Source organism: Orbicella franksi, chromosome 6 (genome assembly GCF_964199315.1).
Source record: "Orbicella franksi chromosome 6, jaOrbFran1.1, whole genome shotgun sequence".
NCBI lineage: Eukaryota > Metazoa > Cnidaria > Anthozoa > Scleractinia > Merulinidae > Orbicella > Orbicella franksi.
Genome location: NC_138150.1, coordinates 2354057 through 2375306, shown reverse-complemented (window position 1 = coordinate 2375306; position 21250 = coordinate 2354057). Strand labels below are relative to the sequence as shown.

Here is a 21250-nt window from a genome sequence, read left to right as displayed (position 1 = left end):
CCTCTTTCCACCCAGGTGTGTAAATCGGTACTTGCGAACTTAATGCTGGGGGTTACCTGCGATGGTCTAGCATCCCATCCAAGGGGAGTAGAAATACTCCCAGTCGCTTCAGGCTACAGAAACCGGAGATAAGCGCCGTCCTGATGGGCCGCCGGCCCTTGGCCCATATGCAGATTTTACTTACATTACTAAAATAAAATGGCAGTGGAGACCTGGGGGAAACCTTAAGGCAACTAGGCAAGTAACGCAGTGAAACGATTAGTCACTGTAGATCTGAAAAACAGCACATAGTTTCTTTTGTCACTTTATTTCTAAATATATATTTTTCATATCTTCTTATATCTATACAAGTTTAATCTTACGAGTAGAGTTAATTGTGCAAGTCTTGATATTAACATATAAAATCTTGTTTAGTCTATCTACACATTTCTTATAGTAGTTTCTCATCAACACAATTGCTCCTTTGGGATCATCTTTTGTTTTCTCAATACCCGGTTTGCCTGTCTTTGTGTGGCCATTGTAAGGGGAAATAAACTATTGATCGCTGTTTAGTAACGACTAACAGGTTGGTCTTTGGAAATGTAAAAGAGCGAATACAATATTGGTTTGTAAATCATGTCTTAACAAAGAACTAAACAGTGCAGGCAGTCAACGAAACCTCTATATCGTTTGTTTTGTTTTGAGAACTTCGTTTTGAAAATTAACAAAAACTAGCAAGCACAATTGCATATTGAGAGGCGAAACTTTTACACACACAAACATCTGTTAACGGGAAGACGTCACTCCATGACGGATGCGTCAGTGTCTCAAGGACATTGTCGTCAACATAAACGTTACCAACTGTGTCCAGTACACTATTCTGTAATTGGGCCAGTTCCATGATTCGTCTCTAAGTAATGCTCTATCTCACATTATTACATAATGTATCACTAATACCTATGTTACTTACAGTACAAGCAAATAAAATAAGTCGTGAATTCTTGATACCTTATATGCTTCCGCTTTTTACTTTGCGCAAACACGTTAGCGCAAAATAAATCAAAACATTAACATCGCAAAAAAGAACATTCAGGTTACTTGAAATTCAGTTCCAACACTTAGCCTTGAACCCTGAATTCCGCGCACGCCCTGAACTACGAGTAGGTGTAGAGAAAACTACCATTCTCGACCCCAGAACTTCGCTTTCTGGACTAAGCGAGTTGCGCCTTCAGTCATGCTCAAAACGGAATGGCTCTGGGGCTCAGAATGAGAAAACTACAGGTCGCTACCTGGAATTGTACATAACACTCTCGAAAATTTCTTCACAGATGTTACTAACCTCTTCAAAAGCGTTGTAATATTTCAAAATTCCTTTACATACCCAACTTGTTCAAAAACGGAATATCGTCTTTCTAATTAACAATTAGATTATGAGTTCGAGATTTCTATGAGGTGATAGCTCATGAGGCCGAAGGCCGAATCAACTATCACCTCATAGAAATCGAGAGCGAATAATCTAATTGTTTTAGTAGAATTCTAGCTGAAATTTACTTCAAATAACGATTTCCAATTATTTTCTTGACGTATTATTAAACTTTGCGCCTGAAAAAGATCGCTCGGATTGACTTGTCATTTAAAATTGAAGTTGTGTGTTCGCGCGCATCAGTTTTTTTAATAATTTCCACCTTTTTAAAAGTCAAGAAACCGTAAATGTCCTTCGTTTAGACTTCTCGGGAATTTAATTATCCATCTGCATCGAAATTTTCCTCTAAAACGTCGGAAGAACGAAAAAACGTCGTCATTTCCTAGACGACCTCCAGCCACTGCACACTAATGGCTGATAGTGTTCAATGGCTCAGCCAATCAGATTACAGCATTTGCATTAGTGTACTAATAGAATTCTACTAATACATTATATTAGTCTATATCCTATAATACATGCCTGCTCTCTATTGGTTTGCTGGCAGGGTTTCAATCCTTTCAAAGAATTTTCTCTTCAATGGTGTGTTTTTTTGTTGTTGACAAGTATCCACGCTCACTTCCGGTCGTAAGGTCTGATATCAAAGAATTCCGTAACCTTTTTCTCGACGAAGGCGTAAAATTCCGGAAGTTTGTTCTGTGCTCTTGTGGGCTCATATTCAAAAAACTTCTGGGGGTCCACCATGATATCAAGGATTCGAGTAATAAGATTCTCATCCTGATAAAGAGACAAAAGAAAAATACATCGGTTATCTCAAGATCAGTCTGCCCATGATCTACACATCCACAGTGTTCTATTTGTTTGGGACATCTTTGGCACTAGAAGTTCTCTTGCAATAAAACAATCCCTCCTGGAAGCATAGATTTCTAAAGACTTTTAAAAGTTGCAGCTGGATAAGTAGCTAGCTACAACCTGCAAAGTAGCGACCGTTAGCTCTAGGTAGGAGAGAGATTGGGAACGAGTACAACTTTTCAAACCAAGGTCTTACACTTTGGTTTATCGCCATTTACACTGATTATCTTGTTTGCTAAGAAACCTGTCATCACTTACCTGTAATATTCTCCGGAGACTACTGTTTCCATACAAGTCGCCATCTTGAACAATTGCTGACACCAAATCTCGCCATTTCTCTGTTAAAGAAGAGATTTGATAAATGACGACCCAAAACTTTACTATTGTGACTTCATCGGGTAATAATCATAAGTGTAAGTAAAAGCACAATGCTTCCACAAAGATACTCTAGTCGATACATCTAATTACGTCGATTGTTAAATTCTATAACGTTGTTAAATTTAGTTTCAGAGCTCTAGAATAATAGTTTGGACCAAACGAAACGAATGAATAACTTATAATTATCTTGTCTTAATATCGGCAACCTATGTTCCTTGGGATCATCCCGCACGGCCATCCCGCGATGCACAAAATGCGTGTGGGCTAAGTAGAGGAGGCAATGGAGGTTCTTACAAGGTCTGAAAATTCTTGAAAAAAGTATAGAAATCTTCAAACTAGTTTCAGACCTGGAAAAAGTGTGGAAAATAGAGAAAAAGTCTGGAAAAATAGAAAAAAGTATCTTTTTTTCAAGCTGCAACAATGCTTAATTGTTGAGTGATCGGCCAAGCGAGTAAGCAAACGAGCGCGCCTGGAGTGAGCAAAAAAGTTGGGTGAGGTGAGAAGGGGTGAGCAAATAACGAGGGGAAGGGGGAGGGGTAGGGAGGAAAGAAATTATTTTTTGCCCCACCGCCTCCCCCTGCTCCTTATTTTTCCGCACTCGCTCGCAGTTTCGTTCCCTTTGCGTGACTGAGTGAAATCGTTACCTGCGAATCAAATTTCATGCAAATGTTGCCTTAGCCAAAACCTTTAATTGGAGCATCTCTTGAGCCCCCTCCACCCTATAACCTGTCATTACTGTCGCGTATCGCATTGCGCCACTTTTACCCTGCGGTCGCAGTGCATCATGGTTATAAATGGGTTACATTTTTAGAAATGCTCTTGTTTTGAGTCTAAAATAAATAGTATGGGAAAAGTCTTTTTTATACAAAAAACGTGTACGAACGCTGGATTATATATCAAAATAAAAACTGCTTACCTTCGAATGTAACGTAGAAAATTTTAAAGCCCTCCGCCATTGCGTTGCTGCTTTTCGAAGTAAACTTGATGTAAAGATCTTTGCTTCTCGAAATAAGAGACAGTGGCTCGGTGAAAGACTCGCATACGTAGTGGGTAGTCTTGGAGAAAGGACTGGCATTCTCGCGCATGATCAGGTGATCCGAACAATCTGTGGTCAGCGGTAATGATATATTTGGTATAAGAAGGAGTAAACCTCGGCCTTCTGGGCATTTTATGTGCCAGACACACTCGATCCCTTTGGGGTAGGGGTCAGGATGATTTGGCGATGTGATGTTGCCTGTCATCGAGGTTAAATTTCCGCCGCAATATGTTTCTGAAAAATAAGTGGTCATTATTTATGTTGTTCTTCTGAAGGCGCGGTGGCCGCATGGTTAGTGCGCTCATCTCCGGATCGAGCGGTCGGGGTTCGAGCCCTGGCCGGGGACATTGCGTTGTGTTCTTGGGCAAGAAACTTTACACTCACAGTGCTTCTTTCAACCCAGGTGAATAAATGGGTACCAGCGAATTTAACGCTGAGGGTAACCCTGTGATGGACTAGCATCCCATCCCGGGGGAGTGGAAATATTCCTTATCGCTTTATTCCACAGAAACCGGGATAAGGGGCCTCTTGACCCGTATGCAGATTTACTTATGATTTTCTTGTATTATAGAACATGCATCAAAATACGACAGGTTTCGGTAAATATGAGTCATATTTACCTAAACACTCGGAGATATCAGTGGCACCTGTATCCAGTGTAGTCTTGTTGTCAGGGCAACGGAAACAGAAGTTCTCAGATCTGTTAGGCTGATAGGATCCCCGAGAGCAGTTCATACATTTGCGTAGGTAAACATCAAAGTATTTGCCAGGCTGGCAGCGATCTGTCGATGAAAATGTATGTGAAGGTGAGTTTCACCGTGCTTAAACGTCGAGGAACGATTGAACTGCCTTTCAACATATAGGGTTAGTTTACATGATCACTGCTACATGTCAAAGGAGGTTTCCTGCGAGCTTAAGCGTCGATTTGAAGGGTGCAATAAATGAAAATTGATCTGTCAATCGACAAGCAGTGAGGAGTATTTTATCCTTTAACCAACAAGGGTCTCAAAGGTCTTCACATAGAACTCATTCAGCGAGTTCACAATCATATGCAACGATTATAAACCAGGTTATCATGAAGGTCTCAAGAGTGCAGTGGATAAATTTAGATGTCAGTCGGTATGGGTGTAATGTTACAGGTCAGAGAAGGACTTAATGGGCGTAATGGTCAAGCGCCTGTCTGAAAATTGAACCCGTCAAGTGGCAAATAAAAATCTTTTTGAGCTTAATTAAGCATCAAAGAGTGAGGTGGATGACACAGGGAGTTCTTAGTGGGCTTAAGTATTTATCAAAGCTAAAATTGACCCTGCAACCGACACTCAAGGACGAGAGTTCCCGTCAATCGATAGAGAAGAGCCGAAGCAGGGGTGGGGTGGGGGAGAAAGTATGAATGGTCCACCTGGAAGCCTGTTCAAGACCTCTCTCAGCTTGTACTAAAATCACTCTCCCTGGGCTCCCATCCAATTTTTGTTTTTCTTGTCCAGACATCATGGGACTCTGACTCTACTCACCTTGCCACTTAATCTTTCGTTTCGACCTGTCTTTGTCTCCGAAGCACTGATCACTCTCCTTGGTAACTCTCAGTGTTCGTTTGGTGACGGTGAATGTCTCCCCAGACAGCGTCACGTTCAACCTGTTGTTATCAGTGAGTATGCGTAAGCCAGAGATCAATTTCTGCAGTCGTTCCTCCATCTGGCACCGCGCGCACGTGTTGTTGCAAAACTTCGACGTGGATATCACGTTCTGATTCATCTGTATGTCAAAATTCACCGACGCCACGAATTTGTCGACCCGCTTCAAATGGCGACAGCGCAAGTAAGGCTTGGGGATTTTGCAGGGGAAGTTACACACATCCTGGCTCAGCACAATCGTTTGAAGTTTGGAGAGTATTTGATCGGTTATGTCTTGGGATTTTGATTTGCACGGTGAAACTTGAGTCAGTCGGACACGGAAGCGTTTGCTGACTTCCCCTCTAGCTGCGAAAGACAAGCAATAATAAAACAGCCCTAGTTAAGCACAAGAGTTCGAACTCAGATTTTCCATTGGTTGTCCTTATAAATAACTACGTTTGTTTCGATGAATTGTTCACCTCTTTTGCTCACCTTTCTCCTAATACATATATCTTATTAGATGTTTTGGTGTGTAGTATCGCTGTATATTTTCACGAGTTATGCTGTATTTACGAGTTGTGCTGTAAATACAAACAACGAGTAAAAAGATAAAGCGATACTACACACCAAAACATCTAATAAGACATTTATTATCAAACTGCTATATTCAATAAATTTATCAATGAAAGACGGAAAGTGTGACAGTTTTGCGTGCGCGTCGACCTGTACGGCAAACAGGTTTTCTACTGTACAAATAACTGTACAATATCGCTGTATGTTTGTACTGTTATTTAGACGGTATTTGCTGCAGTTGGATAATAAGTGTAAATAAAGGAGTTACAGGATGGTAAATCAAATTCTTTCGCGATGTAATAATAAAACAAAAAGACTAGCTAATTTGAAAATTTTAGGTTGAATTTTTTCAAGGTTCGTTATCAGTGATATAACTTCTTTAAACAAGTGGATTTTTTCTAGGGGTCTCTCCTGTACTTTTTAATACCGTTAAGTTACTTAAGTAATGTATATTGCACAAAGATGAGGTCTGTATTTGGGATTACCGTAACCGAATTCGCAATTAGCCAATCAGAAGCCGTGTCTACTGTGCTGATATCCTGCGATATCAAGTCACTGACCTGATATGGCTACGATATCATGCTCACTTGGCCGAATTTGGTTACGGTAAATACCTAATCGTACGTTTTTGGTAGGCTTCGGCGGCTTATCCGGCTCGCTTGGTCTCGCCATGGGTATTTTGGCGAGACGTGGTTGAGCCAAAATACCAACCATGGCTCGACCACTCTCTCCTGCTATGCCGCCGAAGTGTACCAAAAAGGTCTGATTAGGTATAAATATTTTAATCTTGAAATTAAGTGGGCAAAGCCGGAAGCTTTTCCCCAAAGAGAGAGAGAGAAAAAAATTAACCAAAGAGTCATTGTTAAAGAAATTTATTAATCATCTACTAAGCTTACCCATGCAATCTCTCTTGTTCGGGTGTAGTTCGAATCCTTCATAGCAGCTGCAGGAGAAGTGTCCCCCTATACTGTGACGACACACGTGTTGGCATCCTCCATTGTCAACAGAACAAGGATCATATTCTGAGATAAGAAAAGGAAAATAAATTCCCCAGCAGAAAGAAATGAACAGTTCAGGAAAACTCCTTATCGATTCTTGTCGTGTCTGTGGTTGGTTCTTAACATTCAAACCCGGACAAGAGCCAATTACAGAGCCTATATTCAGCTACGTCATCAACTGCAATTTTTCGAGGTCGAATCCTAGACGTTTTCTTCCGGAGAATGATCATGAAATGAGCGATCTTTTGTTTACACAGGCTGGAATCGGATTAACAGAGGTAAACAGAGTTAAAGGTATTAGTCATGGAATAATCACAGGTGTGTTTGAAACGGAACTATTTCGTATAAGCGACTGTTAATAAATCTTAATAACCTCCAGAATACAAATATTAAGAAAAGGACTATCTACTTTGTAGCTTTTCTGTCCGATGACCTTTGCTAAACCTGTTAAGCCGGTCATCTAGCTCAATATCCTGAAAATTCTGTGAAGGCTGGTTTAAGGCACGCTCGGCACAGACAAACATGCAAACTGGCATACTACATTTCATGCACGTGCGATCATTGTATACGAAGATATTGACCTATACACTTTCTTCCGTCTCCGCGATAACCGGGCTTGCAAACGCACTTGAAAGAACGTTTGGTTGGTCTGCATTTGGCGTTCTTGTCGCAGTCGTTCGAGCCAGTGGCACAAGATGAATCTGCAAGAAGTAAAAGAGGAACGATTTTTTAAATGGTTGTCTATAATGTACTGGAAAGTGCGCAACTGCTATGTAATAAAGGGCTGGTTTATTATCACGCAACACTTCTACCCACTTAGGGAAGCGTCACGCATATGTCTATATAACCGTTCCTTAGGGAACTATATGCGTTTTGGCCGAGGTGTATGGGCACTGGGCTCGAACTCCAGACGTCCCGAGTCCTACCCCTTCTCCCTGTAACATGGATCGATGCTACTCTGGTTCAATAGCCAGTTGGACTCCTTAACAAGCGTATTTCACAATTAGTAATCTAAACTCAGTGGTAAAACTGCCCTAGAACATTTAAATTCGAAGCGCTTCGATTCGTAGTACAGGATCTGAACAAATGGTATCAACCTCGTTCCCAGGGTTTTCTCCTCGACGGTTTTAAAGTGGAGCAGATCCTGGAGACGAGGTTGCGAGGTTCAACCGCTTCACGTTGCGGGTGTCTCGTCAGCGAAGCTGTGCTTTTTTACGCTTACTCCATGGCCACGTTAACACCGTTTTTCTCTATTATAGGATGAACGACAATAGCGCGGTCTAACCATGCAACAGGGTCGGAAAACTCACGCTATGTATTCAACATTGAAGAAAAGGACGTTCTTTCTGATTCTAAAGAGATCCATTCTGTTTTGTAACAAGGTGTACGCGAAACCGGGGGGGGGGGTACTTCCAGAAAAATTGAGTGGGGGTGTGCGGCCCGCTTCCCAAAACCCTTATCCTATTTATGACCAAAATCTGCGATATTCCCTACCCTATTTATGACCTGACCAAAAATTCGAAACCCTATGTATGACCTGACCCTTAAATCAAAACCCTGTTTCAGACCTGCGTTATGATTGGTTCCCTATTTCAGACCAATGTTAAGTTACCATAAACATAATTTGTGAAGGGCTTTTGTTGTTTTTCTTTTCGATAATGATGAAAAAGTGGCGTCTTCTTAAAAACGTAACCATATGAAGGCTAGAGTGCAAAAACCATGCCCTATTTATAACCAAAATCAGTTAAAATCTATACCCTATTTATGACCAGAACGGCTGAAAAACCATACCCTTTGGGGCCGCACATACCTATATAGCCCGTATAAGGGAGTACCCCCCGGGACGCAAAAGTCATGCAGCTTTATAGCTCTTTATGTTGGCTTCCTTGATCAATAAATAGTATCCACGTGACAAAAGTTTTTAATTCACGTGATGGAGATTGACACAGCACCAGACTTTAATTTATCGATCTAATAATGATTTCCGTAGTATTCCATGAGCTCACGTTGGTAGGAGATGATAAAAAAACGTTTCACGATAACCTAAATTATTAACTCGCTGAACGAGTTCCATTTGAAATGTTTAAGTTCCGAAGTTGTTTCAAAAATTTGACTTTGCGCGTATAATTTATTCTTGAACGATGACATAACTGGATTGGCAGCTGTTAAACGTGTTTGTGTTCTATTTCAATTTACATTGCTTGGCCATGCGACTGTTAATCTGGCAGTGCTCGTGCTAAAAATTCGAAACTTTTAAGGTCTAACCGAGAAAGTCTGTTCGTAATGAGCTTCTAACAATGCCAAGTTTAAGAGGCTTTCTACGTTGGAGAATACAAAAACACGCAAGAAGAAAATGCTAGATCAAACACGCATGCTGAAGTGCAGGTTAAGGTTTTTGAAAGGGTAAGGTCAAGATATTTAAGGAAATTTTCCAGGGCACAGAATTTGACAAGATTTAGCAGTTATACACGTACTGTGGTTAGCATTCGTAATGTGATTTTCCTTTATGTCTGGCCGACAAAAATGTAAAAATAAAGACAGTTTGTGTGTAATTTTCATTGAGAAACCCAGTTGGCTTCGCTATCGTTTAAACCTGGTTTGCAAGGACCAAGAAAGCAGGAACATTCTGTCCGATAGGGCCATCAAAACACAGGCGAGAGTATGACACAAGGGCAAAATTGTACTTATTGTTGAGCCGTTACGTTTTTTATGCAAAGAGGAATAATGCAGCTAAGCACAGGCAGTGTCCTTTCAAATCTCTAGACGACATCTTGAAATCAAAATGGGAAACGTTTTACACAGCATAACGATATCTAACAAGGATTGTTGGTGCTTTTTATCACTGGCAACAGCCTCTGAAAATCTATGGGGAAATAAAGTAAGAAAAGGACGAGGCAGCCAAACAGGCAGGCAGGCAGGCAAGAAAATGTTTTCACAACAGATTTATTCGTTCACACGACTGCATAGTTCTCAAATTAGTCTTGGCTTCCAATAATAATACCATTAGATAAGCTGGGAAAACATCGCCTACGGATACAGCACGCAAACCTTTGGTTTGCACTCCGGCGGCACCAGATTGTTAATGCAGTTTAAGTCAATTTAGTTGCAAAGCATGAATATAAACAACAATAGGTCTACATATACTATCGAAAGCAATTTCTTTGGAAAAAGGCACTCAATCAACAATGAACACATCAAAGAGATTATGTTCTTTCTTTTTGCAGAATAATAAGTGTTGTGTTTGTTCGTTTTCCTTGTCATACGGGTATTGCATTCTATTTAAAGTCACGATTTCTAAACTTCAGTATGAAAACGAAACAAGATTATCATTGTAAAAAGTCATAGCTGTGTAATTAAATAACAGGCTTTTTTTACCATTAAAGAGCAAATTATCAATTCCTTGACAGAAAGTAAATTAAGATTTTGAAATCCATCCATTGAATCACGTCCGATTTCATCTGGCAATTCTTCAAATAGCTCTTTAGTGATAAGCTTTGTCGTTTAAATCTCAGTGTAAAAGACGTCGTTCAGCGTACCTGATGGATAGTTTGTAAGCAACAGCTTTGTTTCTTGCGCGTGACGGACTTTAACTGAAACCCCCGAGGGTACACTCTAAGTCTAAAATTCCCTACCCTAACCCAGATAAGCTATTTTCCATGAAGAAACCTTATGACTATCGTAGTCCAGCATACGCCAACTAAACCAATATATTGCAAAGTCACTTCCGAGTTTCAATTTCTATTCTGTAACCCCCCGGGTACTAAAAGAACTCTGGTCTACACTAAATTATCTATACACTGGCCACTTTTCCGATAAATTGTACGGCCCTATTCTAGACCAAAACTGTCTGATTTCTATGCCCTATCCCAGACTAAACTGCCCGATAAACATACCATTCACATCGGCACAAACCTATATAACCTAAAAATGGAAGTACCCTCCTCCTCCGGGCTGAAACCCCTACAGGCTGGTCAGTTTTGAAGCAAGACCGGAACGAGAGAAGTTCCGTGTTAACAGGAGAAACCGGCAGCAGTGATGCTGAATGAAATGATAAGTAGACTTTCAATTCCTCCAGAGGGGATCAATTCACGAAAACAACACGCCAGGAAAAACCTTTGATTATCCATCTCGCGAACCGCGGTTTTTTTTTTCACAGCCTATGTCAGTTTTTTGCAAAATGTCATTCCCGGCGGCTTGTTCGCTCGCGCACAAAATTTTGTAAAGTAAGGGATTTCCATACTGGTGTTTTTCACAGTAAGAACTTAAAAAGAACACAGTTAAATCTTTCCTAGAGTGAAGAGTGTAAATTCCATTTCGTTCCAGTCTAAATAACCTTTGTGGTCATGGCGAATTCGTCAAAAGACCGCAAAAAACCCCGCAACACTTGTAATTGAATTTTGGATTTTAAAATAAATAAATTAATTAACAGTACGTCTTTCTGCGGTTACTTTTTAAGCAGTAACTGCGTTTTTTTACAGACAAAATCACGCTATGTCTATTTTTTGAAATTATCTGCTTTAATTTTGAATTCCAAGCCAAGTAAAACTAACAATACAGAAAATATTCAGTCAATGCTAAGTGGATTTCAGGGACTGAAAGAAAATCTGGTTACCGTTTTGCAATCGTTTTCAATCTCGTTCAGCTCACATTTTTATCATGCGAGTTGAGCACTACCAGAGCCGTACCAGAACAAAATTATGACTGAGGTAATGTCCATGAAAAAATTATGACCGACGCAGTGTCCATGTCGGTCCATGATTGAATTCTCCTCCGAGGTATTTAGGGTGTTTGTGGTGACTATTAGTGACAAAAACGGTTTACCTGTTACTAGTTACGGCGTAACGGCCCTGACTGCAGCTTCCAGATATTTTTTATTGCCTATCTTTAACCTTTTAAAACAATTCTTTAGAGGTTTTTGAACTCGATTTTAAGACCTCACAGTGCGTGAGTTGCAGGAAAGCGAGACCTTGCCCAATTTAAAGGATTTCCTAAAATATCTCACCTTTGTAGAGGAAAGGCCGTGAACTGAAAGTATTGGCTGATAAAATCTTCTTTTTCCCCTATAATATGAAGATATCGGGAAAAGCCGCTTGTTCCGAAATTCTTTTCCTACATTCGTTTGGAGGTCAAGCATGTTTAAAACCTGTGTTTTAAATCATGCATGAATGAAGTCACTGTCAGCGCTTGTCAATTAAAGTGTGCCAGTTTGGCAGCGAATAAGTTCAGCGAAATTAATTTAACTCTACAGGCATAAAACTATAGTAAATGGTGCAACATTATACAAAATTTCTTTGCAAATAATTCTATTGAAGCGTCTTCGGTTAGTAGGGAATTTGGTGAGCCGACGGAAACTGAAAATCGACTTAAAATATGTTTTCAGCTTCTTAGTGTTTTCGTCTTGAGCTGCGGACTTCCACTGACTAGTACTGTGACATGAAAATAAAGTAGATAAAGATACGTGTACAAACGATCTGCATCTGTGGAAGAAGTTGAATCACATTTGAACACTTATTTTCTGCCCACGCAACTTGTCCAAACATTATCTCAAGCACGTAAAACATCTCACATGATTAATTGGAAAGCACTCGAAACAGAATTAGAAACCTCGTGAAAACGTTTCCAAGAAAGCTTTTTCTAGTAAAACAGCCACTTTTCAAACGAACAACACGGTAGCAAAAGGAAGACATTTATAAGAAAAGCTTGTATTACATAGCACATTAGCAGGTTCATAAAAGCCATTTCAATTCGTCGTTTGGGAGTTGCTCGGCTCACTATGTTGTCAACAATTTTGCAATTTTCTTGTCAGATTCCCTCGCTCAAAATCCGGGCTTTGTTCCGCCAGAGGGACCGGCGCCCAGTATTGCGGAACCCTTCATGTCAAAACTGGATTTCTACAAATTTCAGCTATGCAAAATACTCAATGGATGCGCGTAGAAAATGAGAATTCTCTAACTGTGAAATTGAGATTGAACACAGTAGGAAATCTATAGAGTCCTTTGTCGTAAAGGAGTTTGTTATGTCTTGGACGCGCGGCGAAACCCCATTATTTTCTGATGCCGGAATGCGGTTCTCTGTCATATTTCAAACTGACCTCGAACAATGAGATACCATTACGGCCACATGCACGAAATCAATGAAACAATTAGCCATGTCAACTTACAACATGATGTGTTTACAGGCGATACCGCTAAGTACTACATAATGGAAAAGAAAATATCGATTTAAAATGTAATTTTCTCGGCGGATTAGATTTCCTGAGTGTATGATCAAATAATGGAGCCTTTTATTAAGAAATTACTTGCTCTAAGCAAAACCTGCACCAGTTAAAAAGCAATATTGATAGTCTTGATTGAAATCGTCGAACAAAAATTTGTCATTGCAGCCATTTTCCGCTAGGACAAAGGGCCAGTTTCTGTCTACCCTGGTATTAATTTCTTACTTCATGTCACCCAGTTGGTCTTGAGATTCTATTTTTGCAGGCGGTTTCTTTGGCAAAATCTGTCGGAAATCTACACGCCAGAGAGAATGTTTGCTACCGGAAGTCAATTTGAAAGAAAACGACCTCGCTTGTGCAAAAACTGTCCAACAGTCTTTGTATCATCCTTCAAAAGTGATAATAGCCTTAAATGTTCAAGTGATCAGTAAATTTTGAGAGATAATTATGCGACATGGATTTGTCTGGAGGGAGTCATAATTTGCTGTCGTAACAAAAAACAGCATGAGAAAGCTCGCCTTTGCGTGAGGCAAGGTCACGAAGACATTTTTTTAAAATACCGCAAAAGAAAAAGCAAAACGAGAAGGCAAATGGGACCAATATGTTCTGTAACACTGGTGTGAAAATAATCCCTCAATTATCTTTCTAAAGCATCACCTTACTACCATGTTATCACCACAGTTATTTCGACAACAAGATTTATACATTTGAGTCAAGATACAATCGAAAAACCAACACAGCGCAAAAGGAAGCCAACATTACGCGCGGGAAATCAACACAACGCTGGGCTGCGTTAACAATATTAAGCGCGTGCAATGTGATGTGCGAGTTTCAATTGAAATGCTGAAAACTTGGAGTGGAGGAGTGCACACTAATCAATCGTTCCAAATTAGCACGTCCTTGCTAATGTAAATTCCTCCCACGCTAAATTTATCATCTCTCCTGCAGCAGCACTCCACGAAACGTTTTGTAAAGTAAACACAGACACCAGCAATTCAGTGATAATCCGCGATCGGGTAAACAAGGAAAAACACCCGCAAATTTGCAACCCTAAATTACAACAACAAAGTGGTGTCCGCTCTCTCTTACCTTTCCCAAGTTCCCGTTTGAATGTTATTCGCACTTTACAAAGGCCTGAGCCGTTGTGAAAATTTCCGTAAGGGACTCGGTTAAATGCCGCATAGATAAAGCTGTCTGTTGGGGGACCGAAAGCTGGTTCTTGTTCTGACAGCGTAAAAAGGTGCCGACTGTTTTTGATGTCATCCCAATAACGCTCCGAAGAGTTCACAAAGAACGTTTTCCAAGAGACAGCTTCATCTGTGATGTCAATTGTCATGTTCGCTCCCTTTTCCACAACTTCGTCTGCAACAGCCATGAGAGAGTTTCCGTCTGTTACGTGGTACATAAAACCAGGTAGCTTATTGCTGTAGACGCGAAATTGATCGTTGTACACTTCAGCAGCAGCACAGTTGCTCGAATAACCATAGTTCCATCCGAAGCCATAGGTTGTCGGAGCAGATGATATGCTCGCTGTCCACAGACGAGGCTCTTTGCCGTACATCAGCTCCATTTTGATCTTTTTGTACGGTCCACTGAAGTCCAGCCGCACAACCGCTTGGCCATCGCACCGATCAGGGGCAGAAGAAGAAGTTGGCCCATAGATGAAGTTAACATGAGTTTTAACTGCATCTGCTGATGGTATGACACGGCCTGACTGTAGATCTACCTCCACTTCTAACTTGTTGGCGCACTGCAGGACTGAATTACATTGCAGCGCGTTAGTATAGGATGTGACATGTAGCGTTATGAGTATAACTACACATTTCTCCATGCTACAGGCCTACGTGCTCTCATATCAGCAAGAAAAGTCAGATCGGAACCGAAGCTTGAAAATTGGTGCGCGGAACGTTCTTACGGAGCTCAAAACAGCTGTGCTCGTTCCAAATAAAAGCTAAGAAAGGCAACACAATAGAAGGCTTGTTAATGAGAATGTTGAAATGATTAGAAGCACCACTAAACAGAAGAACTTTCAAACCTTTTATGTGCAACAGCAGAAGAACAATACCGAGCGGTGATTGGAAATGAAAGACGGGCATTGTGTTTCTCAGTTGCTTTCAGCTTGTAAATGTTGGTTCTGTTGTCAGCTTTGGTCCAGAACGACGCGTTAACTGGAAACTAAAATGCAAATCTTGACTAGCAAGCAGCGACTCAATCTGCGGAAAAACTGAGTAGAAATCCAAGGCACCGCGTTTAATAGCAAGAGGGAGCAGTATTAAAATGCCAGATATGGGTTCACTGTCCGATCCGTCGGAGTTGATAATTAGCCAGTGAATTGCTATCTGTCGAATGCCGTTGATGTAGATCACTTAACGCTCTTCATAAGAGAATTTGTATATGCCCTTAATGAAGTGTAGACATTTCCTCTGGTGCGAGCGAAAAACGATGCTGCGGTCAGAGTCAACGAAGGGATCAAATGTCGACTTTTTTGGCGTCAACTTGTAAATTTCACACGATCCTAAGCAGTTTATTGGGTTTAGCTTGGAAGACTATGTAAACTGAGACCCCGACAATAATAGATTTACTCGCACGTTGCGTCAATTTAACGTTTATGAGATAAAAAGTGATATGGCTGTTTGCTAAGCTCACGCCCAATAAGCGGTCGTATATCGCAAGCAACAATAGAAAGGCAAACGGATATGACAAGTGTAGTTTTGGCAATTCGACGTTTTCATAGTTAAATTATTTTGTAGCAATCATTTCGCGTGGAGCACCTTAAGATGATAACCTCTCTTGTCCAACGATTTCTATGTCAAGAAACCAATGATATTCCTTTTTGGAATGTAGTCATAGCCATACACCATCTTTATCTGTCCACTCTCCCATTGGTCAAGGTCTTTGACATCAACTGTCAATCGCTAGTCTTTAAAGGTTTAATTTACGTCTAGAAGAATTTTCCCTGCCTTCAGCGCGTGTTAAAAAACAACCGTGTCTGCCGATGTTACGAAAACGTACGCAGTACTGTTTTGTTTGTTGCGATAACGATTTGCCGCTCAATAACATTGTTTACAACCTTGGCTGTCTTGTCCTGAATAAAGAGGACGGAAAAACATTTTATGAGAACGTGAGCGAATCGGCCTGTCATCTACTTAATTTCCTCTCTGATATCACGTCTCTCAACAGCACTTGAAACAAATTAAGTTTCCTTGGGCTCAGTTTTCTCTGGAAACCAATGAAAACAAATTTGCTTTTTCGTTCACGAGTAAAAAAAAGCGTGCTTTTTCCCCCTGTACTGTGGAATGCTTTTGGAAGCTGATAAAAAGAAAGATCTATTTATCGCTTTTGCATTCAATAAGGTAATGCCCCAGTTTTCATCGGTTTTTGCGTTTTTATACGCATTTCACAGCGTGAAATCAAATTATCCGCGAAAATGAACAATTTTATTTATTGTGCTTTATGCTTATCTCACTGTCTGAGTTTGTAAGAACAGGAACAGAACTTTCTGTAAGCTTCTTTGTGATCTCATTCACCACGCAGCCAGTGTCCTTTGAGAGTGCCGATCAAATAACAAAGGTTAAAATTTTGATACGAGATGAAATATAGCTTTGAAATGGTTATGATACTTCTCACAGCTTGACAGAAACTTTTATTAAAGAAGTCAAATAATGTGTGATGAGTGACTTAATATTGTCTGAACGTTTGAAATTCCACATCGATTAAATGGTTTTGGCTTTTGGCAAGATTGACCTAACCCTTGGGCGTGAATAACGCTGAGAAACAGCACGTATCTTATATCCAATATTTTTTTTCTAAAGTTATTTGCCAAAGACTATTTTTAGCCGTTCGAGAACTAGTTAAATAACAATGTACCGTCAAAAAAATCCATATCAAAGTCTGTGCTGGATTATTTCTTATCCTTTAATCGGATTTATTGTTAAATGCTATGTTTTCGATAGTACTTAGTTTTGCTAAGCCTTTTCGCTTTTTCTGTTTTTCTCGCAGTTCCTGAACCTTCTTCACCTTGCTTTTTTGTATCTTCAGGGCGAATCGAAAAGCCGGCTCAAACTTTGACTCGCAATTAACCGGCGCCCTTAGCCGGAAACAAAGTCATTGTTTTTTTTCGTTTACCAACCATTATCAGACGGAAAATGGTTTGAAAATGGCGATATTTTTGCATAAGATAACATCAATTCTTATACTTCATTGGAAAATATATCTTTCTTATTAACTTTACGTGCTGATAAGTGAAGAAACACTCGTCGCCCGCTTGGGTCAGTGTTTTCTCCGCGGTGTGTGTGGCGGAATTTTAACCATATCTCAAAGATAATGGCCGGATAAACCTCAGTTATGCTTTTAATGGTAGATTCTGGCTTTTAATTTGTTTGCGCGTCAAAATGACCTGAATGAGCTATAAATGTTTAATCGCCAGCTAAGAGTCGGAGGTTTAAATACCGGCAGCTGGCGAACCGAGAAACTTCCTGCTAAAAAGAGGTGAAATTTTTCCCTCAAAGTGTCATGTGATGAACTGAAGTGGCAAAACGCACTGATTAGTTATTTGACTCAGCCGGTCAGATACCTGAAAACGGAGCTTGGAAAGTTCTTTATGGACTTGCTTATCACAAGTCAGATATTGGAAAGGTCTGTAGTTCTTTATGGACTACAAAAATGAAACACTGACAGTAAATCTCAAAGTGCGCTTTTTTATGGCACAGACAAAGTCAACAACTCTTCTCTTAATTCACTCTTCTTTGATAATTATTGCATAGTGAGAATTTATGATGTTTTTGTCAGGCATGTACCATGAAGATACTGCCAATATTTCGAGAAATTAGACACTGCTGTTATCGTCTTTTGAATATGAAACCAAAATATTTTCCATTGGCAGACGGAAGGCGACGGGCGGACTAGATTCTTGACAAAAGAATAACATCTTCATGGAAAAAGAAAACAAACACTTAAAAATTCAACTTTTTTTTTCCAGTTGAGCATTAACCGTGACCGATAAAATCTTCCCCAAGTTATCGTTGTTTGCATTATTTTATTCATGGGCAATCATGGTTACCTCGTTACTGTCGATTATTAAAAAATTCACATTACGTAACACATTTCGACAAAGCATTTCATGACAAACTCCTAATTTCAAAACTGTTTCAAGAACCTTCAAACTCAAACATAGCGCAAAATCTTAAAAACGTTCCCAGGAGGATTAACAAATGAAACGTAAAACGCACTGCTAAAATAATATATTCTATTCGGCATTTATTAAAAAAAGGCTATATATAAATATAGGTGAAACTGATAAGCTATACACATGAAACTCATTAATGGGGTCTTTAAATAGACTCAGGCCATGCCCTAAATTTATAAACTATCAAGGTTGATTAGATGAATTAATCATTCAGCATCTGATCAAGGACAAGACGTGAGAAATGTCGGGCATCTATTTTTTTTTTCACCCACTTATCATGTCGAAATCCTAGACTGAAAAAATAGCTGCAGATTCCTACCTCGCTAAATCAAAAAACTTTTGACCAAGAGCTAATGGAAACAAAACTTTCAATAAAGTACTTGTTTGGTAACTCTTGGGGTGTTCAGCCTAAAAAGGTCCACAGCGGGGGCTTTCGCGGTACTTTTTAGGATATTGAGCAGAAAAACAGTCAATGTCACTTAATCAAATGTTGTTTGAAACTTTCGGTACCTCCGACGAGCGCTAACGTCCTTTTTACATGGGAGCCTCCCCGGGCCGAGGATTTCCCCTCACCAACGAATATGCTGCTTGTATGAATATAGTCAGAACTGATCAGTTTCCACGGGTAATTAAATGCTTTGTTCGGTCCCTTCACTTTTCCAGGCTCCTGTGACAATAGCCGCCATGTTGAATTTGGCAGGGAAATGAGTTCGCGATCTTCCGGAAGGAATAAGACCGGGGATACCCTGCGAGCAGAGGTCCCTTCGATGAAGATCGAAGGGACCTCTGCTCGCAGGGTAGACAGGGGACAGCACTGGGTTCGATCACGAACGACCGAAAGAGCCGATTAGCCAAATGAATACTAAGATTTTCGTACTCATCTCACGCATAGTCGGCCAGCGGGATCTTAAATTTTGCGAATGACAGTACAAATAAATGAAACTTCTCTAGTGTTGCGCAAAACAGAATCACATTGTGAACAGTTGAAAAATGCAAAGCCTAAAAGGGCGGGTCAAAAATTAAAACAATTTGGAGAAAGACTCCTTTTAACGAATTTAACCACGCTGTTTGCTCTCGAAACAATTTCAACAAACGTTTTAATGATAGTTTTGAAACAACACAAACAAGAACTATTGGAAATCTACGGACCAATTTACGAATGGTCAAAAGACTGCGGCAAATTCATGCAGATTGCACGTCGACTGATTTCCGCGCTAAATGATTTCAAGAATTTTCATGATCACCAACGTATGCGAAAACTACATGTTCTACAATATTTGTTATGTATTTCAATCATCACTGCCTCATTATTAAATTTTGAAGGCGGCTCACTAGTGTAACGAATCCTATTAAAGCTTTCATCTCCCCGTCGACTGAGGACATTTTCATACGGTTCTCCATAACCTAATTTCCTCTGTCATCGAAAAAAGCTATCCAACTTTTCAAAGCTTGTATATTGGTTAGCTATAATTAACTAGATAGTTATCAAGGGCTTGGCTGTCACCAGTTACCAAGGTCGAATACTTAAAAATATAATTGGTTGTTAATTAGATTAAATGAATCATTTTAAATTGTGAACTTGTCAATTTACCCTTTTCAGATTAGATTAAATGATTCATTTTAAATTTGTGATCTTGTCAATTTACCTTTTTCAGAATGAAGGGCCGAACAATTTGATTCTGCAACTGTTGATGGAGTAATGTTTGAGGTTTCCTGTAAATTAATTCCCTTAGCCTACTCAGTGAAATCTAATTTTGACAACGCACTGTCTCAGGTACTAAGTTCTTATGGTTGAATCCACTTTTTTCGTGCCAGAGCACAGGGATCCCAAGCCCACGTTTTGAGCGGTTGGTGGGTAATCGGTGTTGCGTGACCCTGACTACGTAATAAAAACACCGATTAACAAAATGAACTTTCTCACTTTTGTTATTTCCTGTGTCCTTTTGGTGATTTTTTTCGATCCTGTTTTTCCTTTCCTAGGAAGGAAAGAACAGGATAGAAAAAAAATCGGCTTATACTTCCTTATTACTTGAGACACTGAGCTGAATAGAACTGCACTGAGAAATCTTGAATTGATCAAAGAAAGCCAATTAACTGTTCAACTGCTCCACTGTCTTGCGGTTTAAAGTGTGGCTGGCATGTCTCGGAAATAACGGTGGTTTCACGGACGACACAATGAGATTAGAATTGAGAGGTTCTTCCTTCGCAAAGACGAATGCTTTTAGGTGGGTAAAAATATATCTAAGGCGTGATAACCACAAACCTGACGGAAAAAACATTAACTGATCGTGAATCTTTCTTGTAGCAATCTTCAACTTTTTAATCGAAATAAATTTTAGCGTCGACTCCAAAGAGGTCCCCATGTACGTTCTTTTTTTGTCTTTTTTTGAGTGTCTTTTTTTGAGTGTCTTTTTTTGATAGGTAAATCTAGGGGGAAGATTGTTTTGCTAGGATCTCAGACAGAGACAACCTGGAATGCGATGAAAACAAAGCACACTGTGGTTGATTTATTCAAAAAAGCCGCTAGATGATACAAACGTATACGAGGAAACCTCACGAAAGAAATTTAATCTGGTTACACAGAAAAAAGAAGCGATTAACACATAAAAGAAGAACAAAAGTCTCCAATAGAAGTTTTATATATATATAATTTACGTAACACAAAAGTAACGGAAAGAAGTGTAAGGTGAAAATGCATGCGCAATTTCAGTTTTACTAGTTCTAGTCGCCTTCTGTTGAATGCCAACAAGAACATTTTATGAAGGGAGGAGACAATTCTATTAGAAGAAGGAACACTAACACACAAGATTAAGGCTCGAATACATTTTTATTTCCTATTGGGGATTTTGAGTTAGATGTGTTAATTTTGCGGCAGTGAAAACCAGTGAAAACTCAGCTGGATGGAGCCGGACCGAGTCAGCTATTACGGCGTACAGAAATCGAGAGCGAATAATCTAATTGTTTTAGTATAAATATATACTAGTCGTTTAAAACTATAACCAAAT

General features: G+C 39.8%; 1 protein-coding gene across 1 annotated transcript; it reads right to left on the bottom strand.

Annotated features, from left to right (window-relative positions):
• Positions 1-277: 277 nt before the first annotated feature.
• LOC145489200 (uncharacterized) lies at positions 278-16337 on the bottom strand. Its single transcript, XM_081468132.1, has 9 exons — positions 15096-16337; positions 14150-14818; positions 7428-7547; positions 6745-6870; positions 5177-5641; positions 4286-4447; positions 3546-3899; positions 2510-2589; positions 278-2176 (listed from the first exon to the last, which is right to left on the bottom strand). The coding sequence occupies exons 1-9, from the start codon at positions 15154-15156 to the stop codon at positions 2015-2017; spliced, it is 2199 nt and encodes a 732-aa protein (XP_081324258.1). The 5' UTR covers positions 15157-16337; the 3' UTR covers positions 278-2014.
• Between the last annotated feature and the right edge of the window lie 4913 nt (positions 16338-21250).